The sequence below is a fragment of the Phycodurus eques genome, chromosome 12 (genome assembly GCF_024500275.1).
Source record: "Phycodurus eques isolate BA_2022a chromosome 12, UOR_Pequ_1.1, whole genome shotgun sequence".
Taxonomy (NCBI): Eukaryota; Metazoa; Chordata; class Actinopteri; order Syngnathiformes; family Syngnathidae; genus Phycodurus; species Phycodurus eques.
Window position 1 is genome coordinate 17,780,777 of NC_084536.1, and position 19,161 is coordinate 17,799,937.

General features: G+C 40.1%; 1 protein-coding gene across 2 annotated transcripts in view; it reads right to left on the minus strand.

Annotated features, from left to right (window-relative positions):
• Positions 1 to 709: 709 nt before the first annotated feature.
• edar (ectodysplasin A receptor) overlaps positions 710 to 19,161 on the minus strand; it is a 34,084-nt gene continuing 15,632 nt past the window's right edge. The window contains exons 2-12 of one of the 2 annotated variants that reach the window (XM_061691974.1): positions 18,758 to 18,823; positions 17,389 to 17,508; positions 11,813 to 11,994; positions 10,695 to 10,780; positions 9,006 to 9,083; positions 8,800 to 8,925; positions 8,621 to 8,692; positions 4,676 to 4,748; positions 3,483 to 3,813; positions 3,311 to 3,374; positions 710 to 2,665 (exon numbers count right to left, since the gene is read on the minus strand). In XM_061691974.1, the coding sequence (XP_061547958.1) occupies positions 2,280 to 2,665; positions 3,311 to 3,374; positions 3,483 to 3,813; positions 4,676 to 4,748; positions 8,621 to 8,692; positions 8,800 to 8,925; positions 9,006 to 9,083; positions 10,695 to 10,780; positions 11,813 to 11,994; positions 17,389 to 17,508; positions 18,758 to 18,808 (1,569 nt within the window). In that variant the 5' untranslated portion in view covers positions 18,809 to 18,823 and the 3' untranslated portion in view covers positions 710 to 2,279. Of the gene's footprint in view, positions 2,666 to 3,310; positions 3,375 to 3,482; positions 3,814 to 4,675; positions 4,749 to 8,620; positions 8,693 to 8,799; positions 8,926 to 9,005; positions 9,084 to 10,694; positions 10,781 to 11,796; positions 11,995 to 17,388; positions 17,509 to 18,757; positions 18,824 to 19,161 lie in introns of those variants that run through there. The other variant, XM_061691975.1, reaches the window with a different exon arrangement.

Here is a 19,161-nt window from a genome sequence, read left to right on the forward strand (position 1 = left end):
AAAAAATACTAATGTGCTTGCTAAAAATTGCTTTTTATGTCTGTGCCGATTGTTTTTTTAGAACTTTATTGAACATATATGAACAATTCAACACGGGACTGATTGTTATAATATAAAAGAAGAAAAAAAGATGAAAACAAAACAAACACAAACAAAATAAGTTGATTTTGTCCTTCGATACTAATAGAAGTAGGAATAAATAAAAAACGCATCGGGTCCTACTCCTAAACCTGAGTACAGAATAACGGGTCCAAGCAAGGAAATCACAACAGTCAAGCTAGCATAGTCTAGCTTCATCATCATCAAAGATTTGTTTATACTTGATTTGTGTATTTTTATTTTATTGCTCTTGTTTTAAACAGAATAAGGGAGCTGCATGTCATCCAGTTCATGGTGATCGGCAAAGTTTAAATCGAGGCAACTAGACTTTTCTTGTTTATTGATTTGCGTTTTTTTGCTATCTGAAAACATTCAAACATGACTTAGACAATTATGCTATTATGCTTTTGTTATAAAATATCTAGTGAAACAAAGTTACATTCTCCTTGCATTGCAGGACAATTCACTGTATCTCTTAAAGGCAACCTCTTACAACACTCAAAGTCACCTTGTATCATGAAAAAACACCTGAGGTATTTTACTGCATGAAAATATGTTAAATGGTGCATCTAATAGTTAAATAGTCAAATATAAAGCCATTTTTTCATACACTTTTTTTATTAAAATATATATTATGTACAATAATAAGTTATATATACAATCAGACAGGTTCTGTGATGAAATTGAGTCTGTTTCCATAAGTTCTATGACACTGCTACATGGCTGGTGCCACTGAGGTATCCCATTAATGTTCTGTGTCTCTTCAGGACTGATATACTCTATAACAAGTAAGATGTTGCCCGTCTAAAAACAGTTGTGGGGACCACTTAAGTTCAGTCCAACAATTAGATCATTTACGAACATTTCGGCAAACAGCAAAGTGGATTTCACAAAGATGGCATAGCTTGAACAAGGCACTATATTTAATAGTTTGAGGTTTTTATTTATTGCTGTAAAAAATATATGAATTCATGCTAGAATGACAGAGTCCAGCCCCAGCTATTACAATGTAAAATATAAAATAAAAAAAGTTACAAAGTGGAGTGAGTCTTAAACTTGTGCTTTTGATTCACTGACATGATTCTGATGCTGATGATAAAGGAATAAAATCAAGCATTGTCTTTTGAGTTGTGTTCTTGCTGTTGTAGTATTAAATTCCACCCCCATTTGTCCATGTCAGCTGGATTGACCAGTTAGTCATGCCCCTGCTGTGGCTACATATTTTTACGACTTTTCCACTGGACTTTCATTGGTTAAATGGCCCTAAATGCTTAATTGGGTGGTGGAAATCACAGGCACTTTGCACCCACTATATAAACCACAACACTTTAAACTATTAGGGGCCCTGGGGAGTTACACACCCAGTAGTTAAATCTGGCGGCAGCATTGAGGTAAAAAGGGAAGGAAAAGTTATGAGGGGTATGGAGGTTGGGTTGGGGTCACATACAAGGTTGCTGAAGAGGAAGTCGTTGGTGTAAGACTGATGTTTGCTCCGTGTGTGTGGAGCTGTAAAGGCACATGTGTGAAATGTCTGTAAATCTATGACTACATGTGCAAATGTACAAACGTGTACATATGAGTCGGTGAACCCTTCCTGTACAAAAAGTTACATTTGAGTGTGCATTGTACATGCTTTCCACATCCAGGAAAGCTATATAGCGTACTCTCCTACTACTACTACTACTACTAATTGATTGAAACGTTGACAACAAAATTAATAGGAGGAATATCTATTCTTGTTCACCTCAAAGGTGTTTGATGGAGTTGGGATCAAGACTCTTAACTTTTAAGGTTTTCCACATAGAAAAGGGCCTTCTACAAAGTTTTTCTACAAAATTGGAAGCATGCATCTGTAGGAAATGTAAAACATTTTTAAATTCAGAGAAACTACAGCTTTGTCCTGATTAATTCAATGATTTTGTCGCTACGTTTTTCCATAAAGTTCAAATTCTAACAGATGTGAAACCATCTGTACAGAAGCCTACTGGCAATAAAAAACAAACTCTTTTTCTCAAATTCTGTAGCCAATATTAATTACAATGTTTAATGTGCATCTTCTTGACTTATCCACTGAGGTCCACCAACGTTCTTCATGTGATGAGGGAGGGTACAGTCTAGTCACTGTATGCATCTTCCATTAAGGCAGATTTCAACTTTAAGAGTTTCTGCTTCTCGTGTTTTTAGACACTAGCGCAGCGTTGCGAGGGGGGCTGGCATGGTGACGGGCACACCAGTTGGCTATGGAAACTGCTGATGCCCTGCCGGCCACCCGCACTCGCCATGTCATTGCCTCCCAGAACGTCCGAGCACAGTGACTCGACAGCGTCCAGCCTCTCGATCTGCACCAGGCGGGTGAGCAGGTCAGGGATGCTGTATCCTGCGGTGCTCACCCTCTCAAAGAGTTGCAAGCCGTCGCTCATGCCACCGATTTCATCGCGCTTCAGGCCAAAGCTCTCAGCCAGGTGCCTCCATGTCTTGACCACGGCGGCCTCGCTGCTGTAGGAGGAGCTCAGCATGCGGCTGGCTTTCTCCAGGCAGTCGAAGGGAAGCTCTGTGGGGCTCAGCCCTAAGGAGTAGAGATACACTATATTAGATTTTATGTCGCAGTTTGGTATCAAGTTTCCATTTAGATTGCTTGGTGGTCACATAAGCAAATGAGAAATCCATCCATTTTATAAACCGCTTTTCCTCATTAGGGTCTATCACAGCTGACTTAAGGCAAGAGGCTCGGCACACCTTGGACTGGTCGTCAGCCAATTGTAGGCCACATATAGACAATTATTCACACTCACATTCACAAATGTGGCCAATTAGTCTTCAATTCATTTTACATGCATGTGTTTGGAATGTGGGAGAAAGCGCACATAAGCCCACATGAAAGCCAGAGCCCATATTCAAATTGTGAACCCCAAACAGCAGAACTGTGAAGTGACAAAGTGACAAGTGTGAAGTGACACTAAAATCGTATAAATAACAGCAACACTCGTATCGATTTGTGTAGACAGAAGTACGGCAGGAGTAGGCTACCTTGTTGATCTGATTGGCTCCTCGTGGATTTTACAAAACAGCAATTTCAATTGGCTCATTCCCACATTAATCAGTGAAACATGTTAAAATGTAGCATCTGCGGAGGTGTATTGTCAATAGTAGCATTCATCGACAAATCTTAATCATAATTTCATCATTGATTATTTTCTGCTGAGCAACTCACCCTCTGTCACATTGCACACTTTAGCATACAGATCCAGGATCTTTTTCCTGCGACTCTGTAACATCTGTGTAGTAGAATAAAGGAAACGCTATGTGAGCCAGATGATCCAGAACTGCAGATCTGTTTATAATCATAAATGTATAGTACATATTTCAAGGATCCACATTCCTACCCCTGGGTTTTTATTGCTATTGTTGATTGCGGTCACATTGCTGATGTGGTTAGCGCTGGGGATGTGGTTGACACTGCCCATGTGGCTAGGACTGGGGAGGTTGCTCTTGGGGCTAGCGGCAAGGTTGGCGGTCCCGTTGCATGCGTGATCGGTGTCCAGGACTCCCACAGTGAGCAGGCAGAGGTCTGGCTTGTTACCCAAATTGATGAGGCCCGAATTGGGGGTCAGATTGTTTGTCTCTGCGGAGCCCTGCTTCTCCAATGTCGCCTCCTCGTCGCTGTCGATGCTGCGGCTCAGCAACTGCTCATTTTCTGACGAGGCATCGTTTTCACTGCCACACATATATTTAAGTGTTATTCACATGCACAACAAATATGCAGTCATCTACCTTTAAATTTTACCGAAAAAATAATTGGGATGTCTTACTAGGGAATGGAAGTTTCCTCCTTGTAATAACGGTAGACTAACCTGGATAATTCGGGACGCGAAATAAAACTAACTTATACAAAACTACTTAAGGTGCCTGTCGAGGGAAAATAATAATACAAATATTTTTTTCTTTCTTCTTCTTCTAAATTTGACACTACACAAATAAGAGTGGTGTTAACAAACCTGCCAAATTTGAATGATCCAAAAAAAAAAAAAAAAAAAATCGTTAGAAAAGTACTTAAAATGACGGTTCAAAATTGTGAAAAATCAAGCCGTTATCTTCCCTCACAAAGGACTGTGGCCATGTTCGCTGACTGTGCTGAAACCATGGCCTGCTCAACTGTCTATCAAATACCACTTCTACGACCTTGATAAATGGATGCTACTTCATCTAAAATCTAAAAAGCAAAAATATATCCGCATACAGCCGTTGTGGGGCTTTTCCATGTCACAACAACGAAGCAACCCTGTCTCCAGTGTTCGCATGCTGGCGGTCACGTCGGACATTTAAAAGATCTTTTTACATCACTATTCCGCTTTTTCTCTGTGATATGGGTGCACTCACGGTCGACAATGAGGCGTTCTAAAGTGCCCCTGCCAACCTGAATCCCCAGTCTACATGCTGGCTGTCAAGCTGGGCTTTAAAAAAAAAAAACAACAAAACAAAAAAAAAACCTTCCTCTCTATTCTGCTTCTCTCTGTACGCACTTACGGCCAACAAGTGAATGGTGAATGAAGTGAAGTGAATGAAACGCGTCTCTTACCTTTTAACTGGCATCTGAGGTGAGGCCTGAAGTTTGTCAAACTCATCTTTTTCTGAGTAGATCACCACCTTATCTGAAAGAGAAGACATTTTTTTGTATAAACATTTCACTCTAAATACAAGGAGAGTTGCTGTGAAAATGCAATTATACTGAACAAAACAAACTGCGAACTACTACAGTGTTGAAAGTTTTAACAGCTTTGCACTTTCTCTCTAAACTTCACCGTAAACCTCAACTTTACAGATTCCAGCTTTACAGATGCTGTACTGCGTTTACTGTGAAATGGTGGTATCAGTCATAGTAAAGGTACAAGTTATGCAATTACCAGAGCTTTTTTTTTTTGCACAATTATCTTTTATTGTTGCTTGAGGGGATAAAAGATGACATACTGTATTTTCACGACCATAAGGTGCACTTAAAAGTCTTAAATTTTCTCCAAAATGGACGGGGCGCCTTATAATGCGGTGCACCTTATGTGTGCACCGAGTTCCAAAAATCTGTAAATGTTGTTATGTGATGAGTGCTCCGCTTGACTGACTGGGAACATTTCCTGCCGACACGCTGATTATATAGAGGAAGGCGGACGTGACTGAGGACAGCATGTGGACGTAAAGGGGGAAGAGTGCGCGTGACAGAGGACGCCAAAGACGCCCCCAGTAGGTATATAGTTCCGGTATGTGCATCGGTTTGGCTAAGGACCTACGAAGAGAGGTCCTTGGTACCTACGAAGAGACATGCTTACGAAGCACAGTTTAAACTGCAAGCTATTACTTACGCGGATGAATATGGGAATCGAGCAGCCGCGAGAGAATTCAAAATCAACAAATCCATGGTTAGCAAGTGGAGGAAGCAGGAAAACGAGATTTGCCAAGTCAAGAAGACGAAGCTGAGTTTACGCGGAAACAAGGCGAGGTGGCCCGAGTTGGAAGACCAACTTGAGTCATGGATTAATGAGCAAAGAACAGCCGGGAGAAGTGTCTCTACAGTCACCATTCGACTGAGGGCAATAACGCTTGCAGAAGAAATGAAAATCGAACATTTTCAAGGTCCGTCTTGGTGGTTTCGTTTCATGAAACGGCGCCATCTATCCATCCGGGAAAGGACTACCGTGGCGCAGCAACTTCTGGCGCATTACAAGGAAAAGCTGGCCATCTTCCACTCCTACTGCAGTAAAAAGATTGCCGACAAACACATCCAGCCCAACAACACCCAATGCGCCCATCTCACAGCCGATGTAAAAAAACCAAGTGCAACTAAGACTGGGAGGTAACGCCGGGCGAGATACGCCACATATGTGAATGGATTGTGGATGCCTGGGCTAAGGTATCTGCTTTGACTGTGGTCCGAGCTTTTGCGAAAGTCCGGCATCATTGCTGAACAGCCAACCGGCAACGAGACTGTGTCTGACAATGACGAGAGGGAACCCGGCGTGTTTGCTGGAGAACTTGCCCAGCTGTTCATTTCGGATACAGAAGATGAGGACTTTGATGGATTTGTGGATGAGGATTGATCAAAAAATAAGGTGAGTAGATTGTTAAATACTTCAATAAAGTACAACCGAACTCAGTTTTGCTCCCGCTGCCTTTTTACAAACATTGTTTTAGCGTGTATGCATGCTACAGTATGTTTTAAGCTAGCGTATGTTTTACCATGCCTGCGCCCAATAATACGGTGCGGCTTATGTATGTGTTAAATACAGAAATAGTCCCCGTAACTGATACTGCGCAGTTTAATACAGTGCGCCCTATGGTCGTGAAAATACGGTACCTCAAATAGAGAGTGATTAATTGAAGCACAGCGACTATTGGAATGAAGGCCACTATTTGAGGAAATCAATCGTCTCAATTTATTCCTACAATTCATTTTCTTACATGCATGGTTAAAATCTGAACCATGAACATATTTATTCACAGAAGATAACACCACTTTAGGCACTGGAGTCGATGTGGTACATAAAAACCAATTACAGTGAATACCAATTCTGGCTGCAAGCGTTGCAGTTAAAGGTTTTGTGGGTTCATATTGGTTGCTGTGGTTGCGTTTTGAGTGTGGTTAATTTAAGCAAGCACTGGAGTGAGGGTTAGGTTTTGTGGAATGGTTAAGATTGTATCTATTAAAGTCTGCACACTAAAAATATGTGTGTGTGTGTGCGTGTGTGTGCATGTGTGTGTAAGCACCCTTGACTTTCATCTCGCAGTCTGATTAACTCAGTCTATATAAATGACAGCTCGAGCTTAGAGCTATGGCGTCTCGCCCATGTATACACACACAATATTATCCTGTCTTTAAGAGCCAACATGTTTTGTTGTGAATTATAGCCTATTAAATTGCCATGCTTTCAGTGATTATATTATTAAGTCTATAAATTGCCAAGCTTTTAGTGATTATATTATTAAGTCTATTTTTAATCAGCCCTGTTGTATAGTATGCATGTGCGTGTGTGGACCTCTGTTCAGAACATGAGGAACAGTTAGCCGGCACATGAAGGAGAACAGAGCATCATTGTCAGCAGAAATTGTGCCTTAAGGGATGCATGACTTTATCTGGGCAGGTTCCACATTCCACCAGGATGTACTCATCACGCTGCAGCTCTGGTAGCCCACACACACGTATCCACATACACATATTTGCACATGCTCGGTATGAGTGCACCGCGAACACACTCACATGTACTGAATATTATGCCATGAAACATCGTTCTTCATGCACGCTTGCTAGACTGACTTGAAATTGGATGTTGAAATGTGTTTTATGAGATACTAAGGAACCTCCAAGGTCAAACACAACCATAAAGCTCAACTATATTTGAACTTTCTTTACAGACATATACATATAAAAAGTTCACAACTGTTAAAACTGAAACCTAAAACATCAACAACAAATACTCTTAAATGGTAGTGGCGCAAGGTCATTTGAAGGCGAGAGGTGGAACAATGTTCCTTTCATATCCCACTTTTAAAATGCCCTTTTGTCACACAAGAAATTATGATAAACATGATTTTTTTTTTCATGGAAGTCTGGTCATATTCTGAATTGATCTGAGAGTTTCCCTTGTATAAGGATACAAACTTGCATTTTTAAGCAGGAACTGAGAGTTGTATGTCCTATATCGTTTTCCTAAAACTTAATTTGCCGTGAAAGATAATTGAATATCCATCCATCCATCCATTTTATTGACCGCTTATCCTCACAAGGGTCGCGGGAGCGCTGGAGCCTATCCCAGCTATCTTCGGGCGGGAGGCGGGGTACGCCCTGGACTGGTCGCCAGCCAATCGCAGGACACATAGAAACAAACAACCATTCGCACTCATATATTTTATGAAAAAGGACAGAATAGAATAAGCCACAATTAGCTGTGTTGGATTGCGAAAGCTTTTTTCTTTTTCTCATTTTCCATTACTAAAGCAAAGATGGAAATTCTATGAATAAATTATACTTCTGCTTGCAATCTGAATACTGCTTATACTGTCATTACACTTAACGTATGAGTTTCAGTTTAGTTTGATTCCATTTAAACAAAATCTGTTGTGTATTTTGTAGGCTCTTCTTTTTAAAGTGGTGTCACGTGTGTTTACGGAAACTTAAACTGTTAGTGGTTTATATTTGCAATTTGTAATGAAAAAGCAGATGTTACTATCTAGTCTTTATCTTTTCACTACAAAATAATGTTTCAGGAGGAAAAACACTTTTTACTTGCTTCTTAAAATCAATGTGAAGTGATAAATACTTGAGGTAACTTAAAATCGGAAACAAAAATACTGTATGTGACTTTAAATCATAGCAAAATTAGGATCACGTGGATATAAAGGAACACAATTGCGTATGTTTCATCACAGCTACAAGATAATTCAAACCAGGTTGAGTGTGCATGCAAACATTCTCACTGTTGTGAAAAGTGTGTTTGTGGGTGTGCATATGTGTCTATGTATGTCTTTTGTGTCCTACCAGGGATGTCTTTCTTGTCCTCTTGTTTGCTGGTCTGAGCTTCAACTGATTTCACTTGTCCACTGCAACATGCTGTAAACAGATTCATGCATAATGTGAGTGTCTATAAGAACACGCGGTGAATTGTTGACACTCTGTGTGTGTGTCTGTGCATGGATATGTGTGTTCTGCGTGCTCACCCTGCCCACTTGACTTGGCCTTCAGGATGTAAAACATAATGATGAGAACAATTGCAATAGCCATGACAAAGATGGTTGACATGGCGATAATGAGAGCCGATGCTAGGTGACTTTGTCCTGTTGGATCTGAGACATAGATGACAAAGCATAATGAGTTGCATTCAGTTTTGTGTGTTTATTTTCTGTAATTGTGTGTTTGTGTGTACCTTTTTGGAGATGGGGGAACACGGTTGTGCTGCCTGGATCGACTTGAGGTTTTTGTACTGGCCCATTAGTCTGCATGCCTGTGAAACAAACACTAATTGTGTTATTGGTAGAAATTCTCTCCATTAAAGATTTTCACGTGTTTCTTAATTTCTTTATGAATCAAAATCAAAATCTAGATGCTGTCATTGATTCACATTTTATATTTTGAAGTTACGTTTCTCTGAAAGTACATCTCTCAATTCTCTCAAAGTACAAGAATGTTTGGCCTTGCTAGATGTCTTTGGTCTATTAAATGCCATCACTTTTCCTTTCTTTCATTTTTCTAACTGAACTTTATAGGAGCTCATTGATAAGCAAACACTTAATTACTTTTTTCTCACCAATGTGAATGTGAATACCTATTTTACATGCATCCACACAACACAAACCTCTGATCTTATACACACAAACATACACACACAAAAAAGAATGCACACATTTATTTGCCCCGTGACTCTAAACATCTTCCCGTATGTGTTTACACTACCTGAATAAGATTAGAAGCTTTAACTGGAACTCTGTTTAAGGTCTTTTGGTTTTCTCTCTTAATCATGTATTGCAGATTGAAAACACACACACGCACACACACACACAAACTGGTTGTTCAGGTTTAAATACAGGACAGATTGTCTGTGTTAGCAAGGATTCCTGCTTATTAGGCTGCTTTTACACGATTTTCCCTGCGGCCGTGGCAGTCTCAATTCAGGCCACTGTGGACAAAACGGGATGGTTGTGAAACAACGTATATTGGGAGCAGACGGGGGGCAAATCTAATCTCCCGATGCAGATGAGAATCCTGATCGACTGTGACTCGGGCTCGTTGCGATACTGCACGTTGCGTCCTACTGTGGTTTGACACATTGCTTGTGGTTTGGGAGAGACAGTCGCATATTTGAAAAATGCCCACATTTGCCACCTACAACTCTTCTAAACCTAAGCCATGTGTTTAATTTACCTCACAATGCCTGCCGTGGCATACATGTTTTATTCACGTATTGAATGTGTGTGTGCGTGCACGCGCGTGTGAGAGAGCGAGAGAGAAAGAGAGAGAGCTTGCACGCATATATATTACCTGGGACGCACTGCAGTGTGTTTGTGAATATCGGGCTCATGTGCATTTTTGTAGTAACAAAACTAATATCATCAAACATTTATTGAGCCGCAGTATGTGTCTTTCTAACTTATTAAATGGCATGGGAGGGAGCCAGAATGTATCAAAATAGTCTAAAATTCACATGACACAAACATGTCTACCAAAGCATCAACACAAGTGCTAACATGCTAATCATTTGTCTTGCAGTCACTGAAGACACACACGCACACGCACACGCACACACACACACACACACACACACACACACACACACACAAAGAGCAGGGCTGAAGACAGACTAATTTAAAATGTACAAGGCAAGTGTGTGCCTGTCTTCTAGGGTTGGGAGAAATAATCAATTCTTTTTAGTGCGTTTCCAGTAAATGGTGTAGAACTCCACACCAGTGTTTCTAATATTTTGACTTATTGATGTATTTATGCACAGTCGAGGAGTTTATTCTAATTGGGTGTCTAGTTATAGGTGAAATACAAAGACTAAAGCTATAGAAATGGTGGCCAAAGGACACAAATAAATAGAGTAGATCTTTGTGTTTACATTCTTTGGTGTTGGGTGGTGCATTCTGGCAGGAGTGACAAACCATCCCATAGAGGTTTCTCGGTCTGTTCTCCAGCATGTAGTACCTGCATGAAAGACAAGACATAAAATAGAGAGTAGTATTATAACAGAGACCATCACAAGTTTAAAATCAGCTTTGAAAGACCATCTTCTCAGAAGGCACCAGGTAGACGTGCAGTGTGTGAAAGGTTTTTTCGAGGAGACAGAGTAGAGTACAGTATGTTCTACTGTTTATAAAACAAAGACCTGACAGATAATGAAATGTAGCCCGAAGGCACAAAAACATGGCTTGCTACAGATCTGTTTTGAAACTGAAGATAAGGAGACAACATAGAGTCTGTGAATTACTGGTACTATTAAACCATTCATCTTTGGAATATTATTAGTAATATGTTGTAATGGGAAAGTATTGTCCTGCAACCTGAAGATAGATACAAATAAAATATAATTTGTTCAGTTTGGACCATATTGTGGGAGTACTATATCACTTATATAACAAAGGCAAATCAGTATTAAGATGCAGCTATTGTGATATAAATCCTATAGTGTTGTACAACTGTAGAATCTGACAAAATGTTTTTTTCTCAGCTATGTTGGCACTCAAAAGCGCTTAAGTGAGGTGGATTTAATACATTTGTTTGTTAGCTGCTCAAGCTGCCATACTATTCAGTGAAACTATAATAAGCTTATTTTCTGCTTTTGAACTAGAAAATGATGGGTTTCATTAGTTAAATGACAATAACCCTTAAAATGTTGCTTGAGGCAGCTATAAAGAATTAAGCTCTAAACCCCCCAAAATATATAAAATATTTGAAATATTGAACCCAATGTAAGAACACATACATTCCTGGATCACATTAGACAGAGAATGACTCATTGTTATGTTCAAGCAAACACAGAACTCTGCATATAATTACATTTTCCTAAAATGTTGTTTTTGTCCCCAAATTAGAAATTGTCTTCAACCAACTTTTCATTATGTTCTCATACTCACTCATTTTATTTTGTTATTAACAAAATGGCCTTTTGCCATTCCTCTTGGAAAACGTTCTCATCACATTTTATTGTTGTGTTTGTGTACCTATGTATTGCTTTACCCTGGTAAACAAGGTCCGCACTCTGCATCACTGTCTGGCGTTCCCACGGCACGCACTGTGGCTTTGTAGAGAGCGTCACAGTCTTTGTGTCGTCTGCAGATCTCGTATTTGCCTTTGGAGTACTTCCCATGTGGACATGGTACACAGGAGAAGTCCTCATCCTTCACACCATAGCCACAGGTCTAGAACACACACAGTGATGGAAGGGGGCATCAAACAATTTGTCAGCTTGTCCCTGTTGACATACAGTATCTTATTATTCGGTTGAAAAAGATGAACCTAGCGATCATGTTACTGTGGTCCAGTGACACAATTCCATCTTTGTGTGGGTTCATGTGGGTGTATACAGTGTTACCTTGACTGATGAGTTTAATTTGTTCAGTGACTGAGCACACAACTCAATTTAAATGTAAAGAACCCACACATATTAACAGTTCAGCATTTGTAAATTCATGTCTTAGTGGAGTTAAAAGCCACTTCAACCTGAGTCCAAAGCACCAAGAATTTTGAAAATAGGATGATGGGTTCTGGAAATTATTATTATTATTTTTTTTTTGTGTTGTGTCCCTTTTGGCGAATGATTTTATATATTTTTTAATATATATCGCCTGTAAAAAAAAATAATAAAATAAATTTTTAAAAAGCTGGTCAAATAACACCTTCAAATTAGAGTAAAACAGTCTAACTTCATTATTTTTCAATATATCTCCTTAACCCTTTTCTTTGTGTCTTTTACTCGGGGAACCCCTTTTCCGTTTGTCTTTCAGGTAAAAATGTCCACTGGTAAGCTTGTGCAGGCTGACATTCTTGGGATTTTCCAAGTTGACGTGTCAAAATCTCCATGGCGTTTTAAATGGTGTCACTTGGCTAACTACTCGGCTTTAATAGCCCAAATGGAGCATTATTCTTGAGAAGAGCAGTGTAGGCAGTAATTAATTTTTTTTTCCCTGAATGTATTTGTTACGGAGGATTTTGAGGGATTTTAAGTGCTCATTCCATGTTTTTTAGAAAATCCTCAAATAATGGCGTTGCCACTTTTAGTCAGGCCACAGCCTTGTTTAATAGAAAGAAATCTGCCATCTTTTGGAATCTATAGGCAATTGAAACCCTTTTTGGGTGTTCGTCAATTACATTACTCGCAGATTCACGGTAGGGCTCGGTTCCTATCAGCCACGATTAACAGCGTTTCACTGTACTCATGTCTCATTGAGTGTGAGGCGCCATGCTGGGTGGATGCTGTGGCGTCTGTAGCTGAAGCTCGCTCATACCTAAAATTTTGGCATGCAATACAAAGCAAAAAACTCAATAGAGCGATGGCTCGTAACTTGGAAAAGCTATGTTGGTTCTCTCGAAAGTCAAAGTAGCAAAGTAGTCTTTTATCTATCATGTCTCAAACAGGATGTTACTGAAGTGAGCATTGGCCTCAGGCTAGAGGGGATCAGCTCTTGGAGGAAGCTCATAAGTTTTCCCTCCCACTTTGACCTTCATGGCTCTTACATTAAACAGTGTTGGGCCCTCGGCAGAGTCTCGTCACTCTGACTTACTATGCGCTTTTATGTTTTTTTGGTGGGGGAAGTAGGATAAGCTTACACATCATTGCAGCTCAACGCAATTTTCTTTTCAATGACAGTTTATGTGCTATGTCATAGTCTCATTAGGAATGGTCATTTTCAGTTTTTTGTCTGAGTGTGTTATCTACTATGATTCTTGTATTGGAATTACTGTAATGGGATTATGTAGGGCGGCACGGTGGCCGACTGGTTAGAGCGTGAGCCTCACAGTTCTGAGGAGCGGGGTTCAATCCCCGACCCCGCCTGTGTGGAGTTTGCATGTTCTCACTGTGCCTGCGTGGGTTTTCTCCGGGCACTCCGGTTTCCTCCCACATCCCAAAAACATGCATGGTAGGTTAATTGAAAACTCTAAATTGCCCATAGGTGTGAATGTGAGTGCGAATGGTTGTTTGTTTATGTGTGCCCTGCGATTGGCTGGCAACCAGTTCAGGGTGTACCCCGCCTCCTGCCCGATGATAGCTGGGATAGGCTCCAGCACGCCCGCGACCCTACTGAGGAGAAGCGGCTCAGAAAATGGATGGATGGATGGATGGGATTATGTAGGTATCCCTAATGTTGTGTCTGCTGAGCGATACGGAAGAGGCAGGATATGTAAACCAGCTGCATTAACCACAATATGGATACAAAAATCAGGTAAGGGGGGCTTGAACAGCTTCAACTTCCTGAAGTATCGTATGTATGTGTGGGTGTGTGGGTGTGTGTGTGTGTGCGTGCGCGTGCAAGCGCAGATGCTCTCTGAAGTCAGTGTGACGATGCACCCTGTGGTTACGCCATGATTGAACACACACTTGAGAGCTAACACATAAATTAGAGGCTCCGTGGGGATCAGACATGCTGGCGAAAGTGTAGGAGCGACGCTCCTCTGATTGATCCTTGTTTCTTTCTAACCTCGCTCTCTTTGGCTCGAAACTGACTACATTAGTCTAGGCGATAATAGGGATGAGTCAGAGGTCCTCATTGAAGAAACAAGGAATAAATACAGTGAGAACTGTGTGCTTATTGGATTAGGGTACTAAACGAGAAAGGAAGTTGATAATAGTGTAATTAATTCTGCTTAAAAAGGAAGGAAGTTGTTGTCTCCTGACAGTCTTTAAGAACTTTGAAGAATCTTGAGAGAGCCGACTTGGCAAGTTCACACCAGTCTTTGAAAATAGCACATTGCAGTCATATTCTTGAGACGCTAGCGGAATAGAATACGTAATGCAATGCATTCTGGAGAGTTAAAAACAAAACTTGAATAACCCATTGCATAAAAAATTTTGCTTTTTGCTGACTGACACAGTGTCAGAGAGGTTCTAATTTAATATTTCAAATTGTGGTTGTAGTTTGGAGTGGTGAATATTATGTTTCAAATATATATTGTCTTCCATGCATCCGTTGACTATAGGGTCGGGTGTGAGTTGAAGCCTGTCTCAGCTTACTTTGGCAAGAGGCAGGGTACACCCTGGAATGGTCGCAGGTCCATCACATATATATTTGTTAAACAAATAAAAACAGAATACAATGATTTGCAAATCATGTTCAACCTATATTTAATTGAATACACTACAAAGACAAGATATTTAATGTTCAAACTGATAAACTTTATTGTTTTTAGCAAATAATCATTAACTTGGAATTTTATGGCTGCAACACGTTCCAAAAAAGCTGGGACAGGGTCATGTTTACCCCACTGTGTTATATCACCTTTTCTTTTAACAACATTCAATAAACGTTTGGAAACTGAGGACACTAATTGTTGAAGCTTTGTAGGTGGAATTCTTTCCCATTCTTGCTTGATGTACAGCTTCAGCTGTTCAACAGTCCGGGTCTCCGTTGTCGTATTTTACGCTTCATAATGCGCCACACATTTTCAATGGGAGACAGGTCTTGACTGCAGGCAGGCCAGTCTAGTACCCGCACTTTTTTACTACGAAGCTACGCTGTTGTAACACGTGCAGAATGTGGTTTGGCATTGTCTTGCTGAAATAAGCAGGGCGTCCATGAAAAAGACGTTGCTTGGATGGCAGCATATGTTTCTTCAAAACCTGTATGTACCTTTCAGCATTAATGGTGCCTTCACAGATGTGTAGGTTACCCATGCCATTGGCACTAACACAGCCCCATACCATCACAGATGCTGGCTTTTGAACTTTGCGTCCATAACAGTCCAGATGGTTCTTTCCTCTTTGGCCCGCAGGACACTACATCCACAATTTCCCAAAACAATTTGAAACGTGGTGATATCCTTTACACATTGATGTCGGTTTTTGATGCAGTGACGCCTGAGGGATTGAAGGTCACAGGCATTCAATGTTGCTTTTCGGCCTTGCCGCTTACATGCAGTGATTTCTCCAGATTATCTGAACCTTTTGATGATATTATGGATTTTAGATGATGAAATCCCTAAATTCCTTGCAATTGTACGTTGAGGAATTTTCTCAAGCATTTTCTCACGCACTTGTTCACAAAGAGGTGAACCTCGGCCCATCTTTGCTTGTGAATGACTGAGCAATTCAGGGAAGCTCCTTTTATACCCAATCATGGCACCCACCTGTTCCCAATTAACCTGTTCACCCGTGGGATGTTCCAAACAGATGTTTGATGAGCATTCCTCAACTTTCTCAGTCTTTTTTGCCACCTTTCTCAGCTTTTTTGGAACGTGTTGCAGCCATAAAATTCTAAGTTAATGATTATTTGCTAAAAACAATAAAGATTGTCAGTTTGAACATTCAATTATTGTGTATTCAATTAAATATAGGCTGAACATGATTTGCAAAGAATTGCATTCTGTTTTTATTTATGTTTAACACAACATCCCAACTTCATTGGAATTGGGGTTCTATGTTAATTATAACCTCATTTAATATTTGTTTTAGTGTGAAGACAAGAAAGTAGACCTTGTTCCTCTCTTATATTATTACTTTGCTGTGAGCAAGATGTCTGAGGTTGGGGGTCAGTTGCATTAGGCGGATGATAACTGCCTGTTCATGTGTGTATATATATGACCTTGCCGAAAGAGAAATAGGCAAACACTTCTTAGAAACCAGTCATAAAGTTATATTTGAACTGTCTTGTTGCAGGCAAGTTTTTATGAAATTAGATCTTTCATTATTCTCAAAGTGCTTGTCCTATCTCATCTCCTCAAAGAGTCACATTTTTCACTTGACAGTATTTATATTATCTTACTTAAATATAGGAAACACCATGGTTGCAGTTGTACAAAACATACTCCAAACACAATGCTAACCATATTGTCAAATTATTTAATCTCTGAACATGCTTTTATATTCAATTTATTTATATTATGCACAAGTAACCAATTGTGACTGAAGCGTTTATGCATAATATGAGGCAATTTATTTGCTATTTACCTGCTGATGTTCAGTGAGACAGTGTTGTTTATGCTCTAAGATTCCAGTAATCTTAATAAAATCCATGTTTTCATTAATTGATGCAACTCTCTTTATGATGCAATGCATAAACGACTCCAGCAATTTCTCGACGAGCTTCCTTTTCATTCTGTTGTCGATTTATCCGTAGGGTGTTTCAATCTTAAGAAGGCCCCACCCGCTAGGTGCCCAACAAAGCGTTTTAACTTTGCTCTGTTTTTTTTGGCCGATGTGGAAAGACAGCCACAGTGGTAACATGACTGTAACTAATGCGTGTCATTCACCTTGACACATACCTTCACATTAACGTCAGTGAAAGCGATTAACTGTACAGGAACTGTTAATTTGAATTAAGTCGCTTTTCACTGAACAGGATGTTGAATGTGTGCGGACACGGTGGGTGGTCTCAGTGTATTCCACACATCGGTTCCAAGACATTGTTATATGATTCGGGGATGACATGAATGTTTTACGGGTCCTGAGATGGAAATATGTGCACATCAAATTGAATGAATGTTTTACTACTCTATTTTGGAGTGGAATCAAAATTAGTTTATGGTTGAAATATTAACTAAGGCAAATGACAAGTGACACATGGGTTTACACGCTAGCTATACATGTGTGAATATCTCACCATGTGTGGTTCCTGTCCTGGCTGGCACTGTGGGCATGCCTGACAGCTGTTACTGGTCTGGTTTAAGAACTCATACTCTCCACAGCTGGAATACTCTGCACTTGCAAGCATACAGCACACCTACAGAGACAAAGAAAGATTGTAAATTGTGGGAGTTAATAGATCAGTGGCAGGATGAAAGTTGTTGAGAGTATGATAGACACATAATACACTAATGCAAACATGGCTGCAAGGACCGTTACGTTAAATCTAACAATGGGACAAATTGTAAATGAATGGAACAGTTGAAAACAAAAATGCATGTAAAGACACATACATACATACATTGTCTACAGTATTTCAGCAGGTATGGCTGCACAAATTCAAGCAGACTCCAGTGCTAATCCAACCCATTTGTTGCTCATCCTTTGTCTTCAAAATAGTTTCATCGGGTTACACAGAAGTATTAAAACACCAACTCTGATGTTTTGTTAAACCTAACACTGTGGTTTTGTTGCCAAAAGGCAGATGTGATTAATTGTAAACAGAATCTTTGAGGGTTGTTACAACATCTAGCACACCTCTGAGAGTTTTGGGAAGGAACACATTATTGTGATTTACCTGCCTTGTGTGCATGTGTGTGTTATTGATCCATGTAATCTCTAATGGGGCTTGTCCTCATTAGGGATACTAGTGAGCTGGAGCCTATCCTACCTGAATTTGAGCGAGAGGCGGGGTACTTAATTTGGTCAACCAAATTAAATGACTGAACGATTAACTTTTTGAGTGTTATAAATTATGCATGTTTAATACTGGTGACCCCCCTGCTAGGAAATTTTAAAATGTGTATAACATTTCTAATAAACCAATCCACTAGTATGTCTTATTTGTTTTCTTATTTTTTGTATGCTTTATCTTTTGGGAAAGATAAGGTCATGAAGTGTGGCTCACAACAACATGAAACTTTATTGCCACCTGCAGGAATGAAAAAATAGCAGATGCCAGGCTAAAAGAAGAATAGGAAGAAGAATAATCATCTTTATTGTCATGAATTATATACTTTGTACATATCCACATAATTTCTCCTGTGCATTTAACCCATCACAGCAGTGAAGAACACACTGAAGCAGTGCGGAACTTGGGAGGGAGCAGGGAGCCGTTTTGGGTAAGGTTTCGGTGCCTTGCTCAAGAGCACCTCATGGTGGCAGGCGTCCAAGACTTCCTGTTAGGCCCGCTGCACACCAAGAAATGCAGCCAAAACTGAATTTTCACGCAGCGTGCGTGGTTTGGCAACTTGTTTTTATGAATTGCGAACCGTTGACCACTATTTTTGCTGTGATTCAAAATGTGAATTGCCAGGTCGGACGGCAAATAAATTCAGAACACTTACTAAAATTGAAGACAGGAAGATGGATTTTGTTGTTCCTCTCCTCTGTGGCATGTTTGCTCTCACTTCCTGGGAGACATCAAACAAATAATGGTCACTCAGACATAAATTTAGAAATGCAAACATTCTCCCTTTGCAAAGGGGTGGGTGAGTATGAGCAATCCTGCCAGCTGTGATAGTGTGTGGCCCAGATGAGTTCACTGAAGTGCAACTATCACATCATTGCCAATAAACATGTAATGCTAGTAGCAGAACAGCCCATGGCCTTGCATCAGCTCATATCTGCAAGCACGCGTCACTGTTGGCTAACCTCTGCTCCCAATTTTTTTTTTTTTTTTTTTTTAACCTTGTGGCGTTATCACCGACAAACAATTAATAACTGACCTGGCTTCTCCTTGTCTGTGCCT